This window comes from Danio rerio, chromosome 8, assembly GCF_052040795.2.
Source record: "Danio rerio strain M-AB ecotype USA chromosome 8, GRCz13ab, whole genome shotgun sequence".
In the NCBI taxonomy this organism is placed as follows: domain Eukaryota; kingdom Metazoa; phylum Chordata; class Actinopteri; order Cypriniformes; family Danionidae; genus Danio; species Danio rerio.
This window is the reverse complement of record NC_141028.1, coordinates 27,121,697-27,134,164: the sequence shown is the minus strand read 5'-3', so window position 1 is coordinate 27,134,164 and position 12,468 is coordinate 27,121,697. Positions and strand designations below refer to the sequence as shown.

At 36.3% G+C, this 12,468-nt stretch overlaps 1 protein-coding gene across 2 annotated transcripts; it reads left to right on the top strand.

The window, feature by feature from the left end:
- Nucleotides 1-3,021: 3,021 nt before the first annotated feature.
- amigo1 (adhesion molecule with Ig like domain 1) lies at nucleotides 3,022-11,201 on the top strand. 2 transcript variants are annotated; one of them, XR_015497929.1, is made up of 3 exons: nucleotides 3,022-3,098; nucleotides 4,575-6,822; nucleotides 7,370-11,201. XR_015497929.1 is itself a non-coding variant. In XM_087264729.1 (2 exons), the coding sequence occupies exon 2, from the start codon at nucleotides 4,703-4,705 to the stop codon at nucleotides 6,176-6,178; it is 1,476 nt and encodes a 491-aa protein (XP_087120855.1). In that variant the 5' UTR covers nucleotides 3,022-3,098; nucleotides 4,575-4,702; the 3' UTR covers nucleotides 6,179-11,201. The 2 variants fall into 2 exon arrangements, 1 of the variants encoding a protein (XP_087120855.1); XM_087264729.1 differs by having other exon boundaries at nucleotides 4,575-11,201.
- Nucleotides 11,202-12,468: the final 1,267 nt, after the last annotated feature.

Genomic DNA, 12,468 nt, shown 5'->3' with positions numbered 1-12,468 from the left:
TTAGTGCGAAGCTAATCTGTTTTGAAGCAGGTTTTTAAATTTTCCCGGGTTTGCGCTCATAACAACTATGTTTCGTAGTCACGTCACGCCGAAACGGCTAAAGACTCATTCATTCTAACCACTATGAGTCGACTCTTTTTTTTTTAGATTAATCAATAGTTTTAAAAACGGTCCACTTTCAGATTTAAGCCTAGCTGGATATTTCACTTCACTTAGATCTATGTTACACACTACATGGAAGCTCATTTTCGAAAACCCACAATAGGGGCTCTTTAAAAAATGTATTTTAAAGTTCTGTTTTAAAACAATGTGGCTTTTAATTTTATCATTGAGATACTCATTCATTCATTTATTTTATTTTCGGCTTAGTCCCCTTATTAATCTGGGGATGCCACAGCAGTATGAACCGCCAACTTATCCAGCACATTAGTTTGCACGTTTTTTTTTTTGTTTTTTTTTGCAATACCACATTTGAAATTAAATGTGTTATATTTCTACTCCTAAAGATGTTAGGTGACCAAACTCTAATTTTGATGAATAGAACTGTTTAATAAACCTGTTTTGTTTAAATGGACCAATAAATATTGTCTATATTCACTGAGAAATGATTAACAATGTTAGGGGGTGTGCTCAGCTTTTATGTTTGCAGCTTTTATGTTTGTCAGCCTTAAATGCATGCTTTCATAACTTTTTAGTAATATTATTAGCATTATTATTATCCCTTCAACTGCCCCACCAAAAATAATTGGATTGCATTCACAATGTTGTATTATAGAAGGTACAAACCCTTGTCACTGGGGCAGTACCTTTTTATGGAACAGAATTGTACCTTAAGACAAAGAAACAAATTCGTACCATTGCAGTTTGTACCTTTAAGGACTTAATTTGTACCATTGGAAACTACAGTGTATCTTTGGTTTTTAAAATCTGCAGATACAAAATTGTTCCTTCACCAAAGGTGCAAACGTGATCCATGAAGGTACCACCACAGTGACAAGACACTTTGCACATTAACAGTATCAAATGTGTTCCCTTAAAAGCAATTTAAAGGTATCTAAAATGTGTTAATTTATTTTCAGTAAATACTTATTTATTTGTTCATTTTCTTGTCAGCTTAGTCCCTTTATCAATCTGGGGTTGCCACAGCAGAACGAACTGCCAACTTATCCAGCACGTTTTTACACAGCGGATGCCCTTCTGGGAAACATCCACACACACACGCACACACTCATACACTATGGACAATTTAGCCTACCCAATTCACCTGTACTGCATGTCTTTAGACTGTGGGGGAAACCGGAGCACCCGGAGGAAACCCACGCAAACGCAGGGAGAACATGCAAACTCCTCACAGAAACGCCATCTAAGCCGAGGTTCAAGAATGCTTTAAATTATGCTGTGAGGCGACAGCACTGCCTACTGCGCCACTGCGTCACCCTTCAGTAAATATAAAACATCAAATACATTTTTAAACAATGTTTTTTTTTAAGTTTCTTTTAGTGTAAATGCGCCTTTTCCATTTACAATAAAGAATAGAAAATATTTTAACATAAATCAAAGACCTGTTTTTTGCTAAACATATCACAACACTTTTTACAAAAATGTTACAGAAATACATTCTCCCTTGTACAATATAAAACTTTTTTTTCTGTAATTTTCTCTCAATACCTTTGTAATCACTTCAAAGTTAATTTAATTTAATTGATTTTAAAATAGAAATAGAATTATGCAAAAGTATTGTAACGAGATATGCACAATGTTTGATTAGTTTTACAGTACTAAAATGTCTGCATGGACACTTTGCATATGCAGGACTTTTGCCAGCTCATGTGTGTAGTGGAAAGCAAACGCTAAAAGGTGCGGATATTAATAATGAAACTGTATTCATCAGAAAATGCTTACCAAATGTTTATTTAAAAATGCCTTAAATGTTTAGTTTACAAAACCTATAGTTTTGTTTTACCAGTTGTTGTTTTTTATTATAGAGGTTAATAATTAATGTTAATGACTTTCTTTACGCATATGTTTTAAATTATGATTCATTTTTTGATATGGAAATTATTTATAAAATCACTTTTTCCAGTCATTTTTATTTTCATACTGTAATAAAGGAGTTGTCCAACACTTTTTATGAGAACAATTGTTTACCTTCGTTTCAGTTGTAATATAAAATGTACAGAGCAGTATCAGAAGAGGTTTTTTTCTGTACCATATAAAGTACAACCTTTACATAGGAACAAAACTGTTCCTTAAGGAACATTATTACCACCATGTACCTTTTTTCTGAGAGTGTAAAGTCGCTTGTTAGCACACTCAATGCCTTTTGTTTTAACACATTCTATAATTTCTAAAATATCAACCTATACCAAGTGATGTTGGTTTATGGTAAAAGTACTGAAATTAATACAAATACTATGACAATCCGAAAATACGAAGTGTTAGACCAATTTATTTAAAAATGTAATCAAAATAAAACATAAATCATCTTTATTTATTAAAGTGTGCCATAAAATATTTCAGATTCTCATTTAACTTGTTTTCTTGTTTTACAATAAAACCAAAATCAAGTGTAGTAGTAGTGCAACAGGATTGTTTTTTTGTTTGTAAACCAACAATACTGTGTGTGTAAACCAATTTTTAAATCAGCCTTTAAATGACTTTATTTAAAACAGTTTGTTAAACATTTGGTAGAGCAGGCAGTTAAACTGTTATTATTATTGTTATTAATTTTGAAAAGGCATATGTGCTCAGCAAGCTGACAAGAAGCAATTAAATGAGGTGTAAATGCAGCAGAAAGCAGACTGTCAGTTGAGGCTGAAAGATGCAGCTCTTCACGGATGCTTTGCCTATGCGGACACAGACTCAAGTGCTCCAGCAGAGTGTGTGTTTGCGGTGTGTATATGTGTGTGTGTGTGTGTGTGGGTCTGCTCATGCGCTCATGAAGAGATGCTGCTGCTGCTGCTGAGAGGTGTGTGCGCTGCGGCGGGCGCTTATTTACACCCGTTCAGTCACACTGCTGCTAGAGAAAAGCTCGGGCGCTCCTTAGGACATGGACTTTCTAAAGGGATTCATGTGTCTCTGCGCTGATACATCTCAAGGTTAGTACTGAGACATGGCGTTCTCCGAGTCTGTTTCTTTACGTAATCTTATTCTTACCGTGTTACGCTGTTTCTGGTGTGTCTGCCATCATTTTTCGCTCTGCGCTCGATCTGGAAACGTTTTATTTTCAGTCTCTGAAGACTGCGCGTCCACTGCTCTCCTTGGCGCTTCCGTTTCTCTTCGCTTTAAATGGGAAAGACGTGTCACTCTGCTGTGATGAAATGGATTAAAGAGAATATTTCATTTTTGAAATGACATTTTTAGGAAAATTAGCATGCAGGTAAAATATTTGCGCGTTTTTCGTAATCTTGTTATCTTTATGTTTTATTAAAACCACAGATGACTTTATGCATACGGTAAATGGTGCAGTGCTACACCATGATTAGTCCGTAGAGGCCACATCACAGAGATCTTAACATTTACAGTGAGTTATAGCTCCTGTCAAATTTGCGTTTTTAATGACATTGGAAGTGCAGTCAAATAAGTGAAAATATGTATATAAATAAATAAGACATATTGATGTACAGATCCCGCCATGTGCGCCATACTCTTATCTGAATGAACAGGTCAGAGCTTGTTTGTAAACCTATGCGCATGCATTAGTTGCGCGCGCTTGTTCTAACTATTGTGTTCACATTCATTCACGTTACATTAACCCGTTCAGATCCGTATCATGTTCCAGTGAGTTTCCCTGCTTTATTTGCACTTAAAAACCCTTGGAGGAGAATCTATTGTGGTTCCTGTGCGTTGGTCATGGCTGGCGCATGCTAGCTCGCGGGCCAGTTACCTTGTAATAAGGTTGTTTGATCACCTCATGATGTTTGCTGCTTTCTTGCTGGTCCAAGACGCTCTGCAGTCAGCTTGGAGCAGCTAAAGACCAGCTTTTACCAGTTTAGCTGTTCTTATAAATGCAGCCAAAGAGCAAAATGTGATATAGACATCTGACACTTACTTTGACGTTTGAACATTGTAAATGAAAACCTATCTTGGTGTTTTGTTGATACATAGTTTGTGTTTTTAAAGATGATCTTAAGGTTTAGAGATAATCTATCTATCTATCTATCTATCTATCTATCTATCTATCTATCTATCTATCTATCTATCTATCTATCTATCTATCTATCTATCTGTCTGTCAGTCTGTTTGTCTGTCTGAATAGAATGATAGGTAGAAAGATGTAGGCTGTCATTATATTTAATAATGTTTATGTAATAATACTACTTTTAAAATACAAACATAATACTTAGAGTAGCCGATATGACCATTTTCTACTGTTATACAGCATGATAATTTAATTTAGCTTTTGACTAATGATTACAAATTAACAATTTAGCAACCTATCAACTAAATATTTTGTGATTCAATTACTGAATTACTGAAACGTACATCAGATGTAAACAGGTTAACATTTGAGCAGTTTCATTTTTGTTTTTAAAAGGTAAATAAAACACTCTTGTTTCTTTTTTGTCTTGTAGCTCTGCGTTTGCCTCATAAGTCCCACAAGCTGTTTCTCCAAACAGTGTGGAAAGGATTTAAACAGCTTCACTACTGAACAAGGAGTTTATGACTTGTGCTACAACCACATTTTAACTGCGTGTCAGAAATGCCCCCTTCCATTAATTGGTGCATTAGGTGGGCTGTCTGCTTGTCCTGTATTCTTGCACTGATCCCCAAGATCAGAGGGTCGACGCTGAATTGTCACAAAATGTGCATATGCGCCAGCAACATTGTCAGCTGTTCTAAGATGAACCTGACGATGATCCCGTCTGACCTGCCGAACTACACAGCCGTGCTTGACATTAGTTTTAATGAGATAACCGGACTACGCGCACAATGGACCAAGCACAAACTGCCCAATCTCCACAATCTCTTACTCAGTCACAATGGTTTGTCATTCATCTCTTCCGAGGCGTTCATATTCGTAAAGCAACTGCGCTACTTGGATCTTTCATCAAATGTTTTGCGACAGCTGGACGAGTTCATTTTCGAGCCACTGATACATTTGGAGGTTCTTCTGCTCTACAACAACCACATCTCGCAGATAGACCGCACAGCCTTCTTGGGCCTCGGTAGCCTGCAGAAGCTCTACCTGAGCCAGAACTTGGTATCTCGCTTCCCTTTGGAGCTCGTCAAGGACAAGAACCGACTGGACAAGCTGAGCCTGTTGGACTTGTCTTCCAATCGGATCAAAGTTCTCCCCATTCAAGACCTGCAGGCGCTTCCGGCCTACATCAAGAATGGACTTTACTTCCATAACAACACCCTCATCTGCGACTGCGAGTTGTACAGTTTGATGGCACATTGGAACATCAGGCGACTCAATTCGGCTTTGGACTTTAAGGACGACCATACCTGTGTTCACCCTGGACCGGATAAACGGGTACTGCGTTTGTACGAACTCAACATTCATATGAACTGCAGTACGTTTAAAGAAACAGACAGAGAGGCTTATTTGGAGCAGACGCTCATCCTTGACTGTGATACCCGACATCGGGAGATGTCAAAGACTTGGATGTTACCTGGAAATGTAGTGGTTTCTCCTGGCAATAACCTGAGCGCTGTGGTTCTCCCAGACGGTGATCTTGAATTAAAAACAATACGACCTGAGGACTCGGGTGTGTACACTTGCTTCGCCGTGAGTGAATACCTCAACGAAACACTCTATGTAGTGGTCAAAGTCCACAATTTTACCCTCAACGGCAATGGCGATACCCTCAACACTGCTTACACCACTTTGGTGGGTTGCTTGGCAAGCGTGGTCCTAGTTCTTATCTATCTATATCTAACACCCTGCCGCTGCTTCTGCTGTCCTGACAAGTCAAAGAACCATCATGAAGACAGCATCCACTCCTCTATGCTCAGTGTCACTCCAACGCATGAGGACATGGCCACCAAAGCAGAGCTCAACAGGCACGTGGCCTTCATTGACCCCAAGGACCTGCAGGGACAGAATGGAAAGGTGAATCCGAACGGAGATGAGGAGGTGGATGAGGAGGCCATGCAAGGAAAGGGAAAGAGGAAGAAATCGGTGGCAGACTCAATCAGTTCAGTCTTTTCTGACACTCCCATAGTAGTCTGAGGGAGGATGTGTATCTTTTGACCGGAGACAGTTCATTGTTGTGGCTTTCTCGGACAAAGAGACTTTACACAGTTTGCCATCCTCAGTGTTTGGCTGTTTCTGCAAAACCTTTCCAGCATTTTAATCTGTAGCACTTAAGTATATACTGTGAAAAGGTCTTGCCATATTAGTGGAATCTAAACTTGGAGTGTTTAGATGTTCCTGTGAGTTTCAAGCCCACTAAGTGTGACTAGAGGTAGTCTGGGTAAACGTCACATGCAATCTGCGATTTCTCGGTGATCCAGCTAGAAAGCTAGGTTGAGAAACATTCGAACATTAGCACATCCACTATATAATCACGTCATAAGCATGAGCTTTGCAGACTGCTAATGTACAGAAGAATATAGCATAGAATGAAGCCCTTGTAGCTTATCATATTTACCACCTTTATTGCTAAATGACCAACCGTACCACTTTATGAAAAGCCATATGCAGTTGGTCACTGCATGGGGAAAGCAAAGCACTACTGCATTTTAGAGAAAACCATGACAAGAAAATGACGGAAAACTGTGTTTCTATGGAATATTATATGTGTGTTCTAAATGAAGGAGTCAAACAGCGAACCGAGGATTAATGGTCACTTTCCTATGAGATGTGTGTAAAAGGTAAAACCCATGTGATGATGATTTCACGTCTATTAATAAATGAAGAGTTTAGATGCAAAACCTCTAAATGCCTTTTGAAATTTTCCTCCAAAATTAGCACTTTTATCAGGCTACTGTGTGTTTGTTTAGTAATGTCACTGTTATGGCAAAGAATAAGTCCTTTTCCTGGTCTTTAAAGGTAAATATCTCAACTTAAATAAAGGAGGCTGAGAAAAACGTTCGTTTTCGATGGAAATTTCAGACGGCACTTAGATGTTTTTGCATCTGAACTCTTCAAACATACAAATCAAATTATTGTGAAACTGGATTGGCTGGTTAAATCTAGACTTTTTTAAACAAGCTAGCACATAATTGTGCTAAGACCACAGACAAAAGGGATAGTTCAGCCAAAAAAGTTGAATTATGTTGTAATTTTTCACCGTCTACTTCTTACAAACCTGTTTTAATTCTTTAATCTCTCAAAATATAATATTTAGTTTCCTACTATGGATGTCAAATGCTACCTATTTCCAACATTCTTCAAAATATCTTCTTTTGCATTCAACAGAAAAAAGAAACTCATAAAAGTTTGGAACCACTTGAGGGTGAGTACACGTTTTCAAAGATTTGAGTGAGCGATCACCTTAATAAATGTGTATAATCAAATGTGTACATTTATTAGCAAAAAAAACACTAATTACTAAAATCCTGTGTTCATTCTCAGCCGCTTGAGCTCATCTATCATGACAACCAGAAAGTGACATATAATGCTAATGCAATCTTTAAATAGAATGACGTGTCCCATCTGCTTGCTATCTCATCTCTAAGGCTATGATGATGTGAGCCTGGATTCAACAGCCAAAACAGTTTCAGACACTCAGACCTCTTCTCACTCTGCATTCATTTGCACTTGTGGTGGTTGGAGTCAGTGCTGACTCATCCATTGTCGGAATGGATGTGTTTTTTTTTTCTTTCTTCCAGCCCTTGAAGCACAGATGTAATCTTCATCAGCCAAAAGCTAAGGAATTTGTATTATTAGTTTTAACTCAAAACATTCTAATTCAAATACATTTTAAGAATGAAGTCAAATCAAGCTTGAGCTCAGGTCAAAAAATATGGTGATTAGTCGATACCCATGATATTCTAAATGATTACTACAGGCGAACAGCAGCGATCTCTCAAAGAGCGATGCTATATTTACATAAACCATGGCATAGGAAACTAGGCTATGAATCATAATGTAATGCGTAAAGCTTGCTGGCTGTGCTCAAGGAAGATGTGACTATATCCATTTCAACCTGATACCGACAATTTGCATTTCCATTACAACATTATTATCCTTGTGGATTCAAAAGCCTTGATAGGGATGTTCTAGAACATCATGTAAGGATCATAATAAGGAAATTAGGATTTTAGAACCCTTTAATAAAATAATTCACCCAAAAATGAAAATGCTGTGATGGTTTTTTCATCCTCAACTTGTTTTCTGTTGAACAAAAAGGAAGATATACTCAAGAATGTTGCAAAAAGAAGCAGACAGTGATTTCTATAGTATATTTGTTCTACTATGGATGTCAAATGGCTGCTTTCCCACCCAGCATCCTTCATAATATCTTGTTTTGTGTTCAACAGAAGAAAGAAAGTCATAAAATATTCATAAGCACTTGACTGTGAGGGTAAATGTTAAGAGATTTTTCATTTTTGGGTGAACTATTCCTCTAATAGTTAGTTAAACACTAAATTAATTTCTGTCATTAAGCAGTGCTAATTTTTGTAACATAATTTAGGATCGTTTGACTAAGAGATATTTGTCCCTCCTCTGAAAGTCAAAACAAATGCTTCAAAACATTCATAGAGAGCAAAAAACAATTCCATATAAACTGAGCCGATCTAAATCTTTTAAAGAGACATTTATAAAGTGCATATTCTCAGCAAAATGTTCCTCTCTTTTCTTATTTTAAGCCCCGCCCCCTAATCAATATTCTGTTTCAATTGGAAATACATCAACATGCTGAAATAAACTAAAACAGCCAAAATACAGGACTGTCCTGGGAAATCCTAAACATCTGGTCACCCAACATATAAACAGTTATCAGTAAACAATGTATTTCCCAATCAAATTTGGTCACGGAAGCTCAATCCTGCTTGCTTGATTTGCGAGAACCAATGAGGTTCATTCTTACATGTCACATAGAACATCCGAGTAGGCATGGGCTGGGATAACATTCCGACGGTATGATAACCTTGGATAAAAATATCATGTTTTCACTGCTTTTTTACTGCTCTACAATATATTCTTTTTATATATCTGGGTAAAAAAACAAACACATTTCTCTCTGTTGAACACAATATATTTTTTAGGAAGCATTTAAAATATTTTGGAACAGTAAACATGTCTAAACAAATGAATCATTGACTTCTGCTCTCTTCATTAGTTTCAAAAACACAGTCATCTTTACAATTTAAAACAGCATCTTTGGATAAATTTTCTGCTGAAGATACTGTTGTCCTAAAAAAAACATAAACAAAAAAATCTTACATATATCACAGGAACAGCACAGCAGAAAATGTTGGCGGTTTTTAAAACCCTTTCCAAACCACGATATACCTTGAAAACGGTTATCGTCCCATACCTACATCCAAGTTTCTCCATGAACCAATAATATTTGTTCTGGCATGTCAAGAAGATAACGTTGAGCTTCCCTTTATGTTCATAGATTAATGTTTACACTCAGATCAATGTTTACATAATAATAAAAGCCACAAATTTAAATCTGGTCATCAAACGTAGTGGTCATGTATCTGTAAAAGATATGGATTAACCCACTTGATTTGTGTAGATTTACTTTAACGTTATCATTACAGTTTCAAAGCATTTGAGAGAACAGTTATGTTAATAAAAGCCAAAATTTTTAATCTGGCCATCATATGAAGTGATCATGTTTCTTTAAAGGATATGGATTATTTTAATGTTATTGTTGCAGTTTCAAAGCAATTGAGTGAACAGATATGTTAATTAAAGACACAAATTTAAATCTGGTCATCATACGTAGTGGTCGTGTATCTCTAAAGAATATGGATTAATCTACTTGATTCATGTAGACTTATTTTAAAGTTATCTTTACAATTTCAAAGCATCTGAGTAAACAAATATGTTAATAAAAGCCATAGGTTTAAATCTGGTCATCATACGTAGTGGTCGTGTATCTCTCAAAGATTTGGGTTAATCTAATTGATTCGTGTAGATTTACTTTAACGTTATCTTTACAATTTCAAAGCATTTGAGATAACAGTTATGTTAATAAAAGCCACAAATTTTTTTTCATTTACTTGATTCCTGTAGATTTACAACAATGTTATCGTTACAATTTCAAAGCATTTGAGTGAATCGATTTTCAATGGAATATTAAACAGAGCAGAATTCATTAATGAAAATCTTCAATTGAGCTCTGAAAGTCTTATGAGGCTGACTAAACAATTTAGGGACGAACGAACCCTTAAATTCTGGGAACACTACTTCCATTCTTCTGTTCCTGGAAAGAAATCAGACCCATGTCGCATGTTAACCATAACTGCATATTTATAACGGGGTCTGGATGGGTTCAGCATGAGCAATCTTGGTTTTGGTCCGACCTCTTTCCTTAGTAACATCGTAATTGCATCCTGTTTTTGCGAGCGAGGGAGTGGGTGAAGCTATTAAATGTTTGATAGGTGGATGAACTGGCAAACAGTATTATCTCAGGGAGAGAGAATGACAGATAATAGCAGCTATGGCAGACTGCAGTCATGGGCAGTTCGCTCTCTTACATGTCCCTCCAGCTGCAATCCAAAATTAGTGTGGAGGAAAGAGAAAGGCCTTACCATTACGAGTGCTGTGGGAGGAGGCCTGAGATCTAGCAGTCCGTTTGCAAAGACACCGAAAAGCCAAACCCCCCCCCTAAAACCACAGTTTTTTGGCCCCTGTCACGTGTGTGTGTGTGTGTGTGTTCTTCTAAAGTGTTTGTCCTTGGCTATTCCGCTACCAGTTCTTGTGAACGGCCACTGTTCATTACTCAACATCTAACAGTACATCTGTGCTCAGTGTTTGTTTTTACAGTGTTTATGAGATGGTGTCATTTTAGGTAGCTTTTCTCCCCCCCTCGAGGTTCCAAAGAGACTGAATTCCTTGTTCTTGCGTGTTGTTGTTGCTGTTGTTGTTTCCTGTACAGTTGTCTAGATTCCACTTGTGACTATAGCATATTGGTAAACCTATTTTAATGACACGGACTGTAAAGGTTTTTCTCTGTCATGTATTTTGAATTCCGACCGCACATTCGTGTCTATCGTGTGTTGTTATTTAGGCACATCAATTGAGATTTTTTTAAAAGATGTCATTAAATTAAATCTCAAGAAGCATCAAAGAGCTAATTCTGTTGTTTTACTCTTTTACTCTACCATTTTACTCTTGTAATCAGATGATTTTCTAAGTGGAATGTGATATTTAACACGCACACAAATAAAACCCTTTTAGGCTGGGAAATAGTTTGGGGAACTTAATACAAAAAATGGATAATTTTTTTGGCTAATGGTTCGATAATCAATATGATACAAGATGAAAATTATTTGGTTATTTTACTTTGAAGGGATAGTTCACCCAAAAATGAAAATCCTAGCTCTTCACTTACCTGTTCAACACTTGTTCCAACCACTGTAAGGTTTTTTTTTTTTTACTTCTGTTGAACAGAACACCAATTAAAATGTATTATCTTGTATAGAGCTGAAAAACCTGTAACCAATGACTTTCATATTTGTTTTTCCTACAATGGAAGTCAGTAGCCCTTTTCACACAGTGATACCGTTAAATATCCAAAAATTTTCATCCGAAAAACGACTTTCCCGGTAAATTCAAAAAAGTGCCGTTCACACAGGCAAGGACGTTCTGGAATTTTTCTGGAAAAGGCCATTCACACATCCATTCCAAAATACCGGTAAATTCTGACATCATTTACCAGAAATTTAATAAATTCAATTATTATCTTTTTATTATCTAAATTAAATTCTTAACATTTCTAAAAAAATTACAAGTGATGTGAAAAGAAAAAAACTAATTTATAAAAAACAATTTTTGTCATGAGGATAGTACATAAACTTTTATTCGTTATTTTGCAAGATACTAATGTTCAGTTCAGTAAAGTGCTATTTAAAGGTTTAACTAGGATAATTAGGATTAACTAGGCAGGTTAGGTTCATTAGGTAAGTCATTGGACAATAATGGTTGCCAATCTGAAATAAATAAATCTGGATAATATTATTGACCTTTGCAGTTTTTACATTATTATTGTTTTTTATTCCAGCCAGACTAAAATAAACAAGACTTTTTTTCATAAGAGAGATTGGGAAAATACACAACCTGACAAAAGTTGTCGCCTATCCTAGTTTTTGGAAAAACAAATAATAACTTGATTTCTGGTTGATAATATGGTATCAGATGTGGCTTCTATGAGGGCAAAGGCTTCTAGATTACGCTTATTTTATCAAACTAAAATATGATCATGCCTTGATTTTTAACCATTTAATTAGGACAATAAGGTCTTGACTTTGATTAGACTAAAGTCATGTCACTTAACAGAAATAATATATAACTTACTAAATATACTAAATAATGTAATAACATTAATAAAGTCATCT

Bases quoted from the DNA above. Each gene is read 5' to 3' on its own strand.
- amigo1 (XM_087264729.1), top strand. From the start codon at position 4,703: ATGCCCCCTTCCATTAATTGGTGCATTAGGTGGGCTGTCTGCTTGTCC.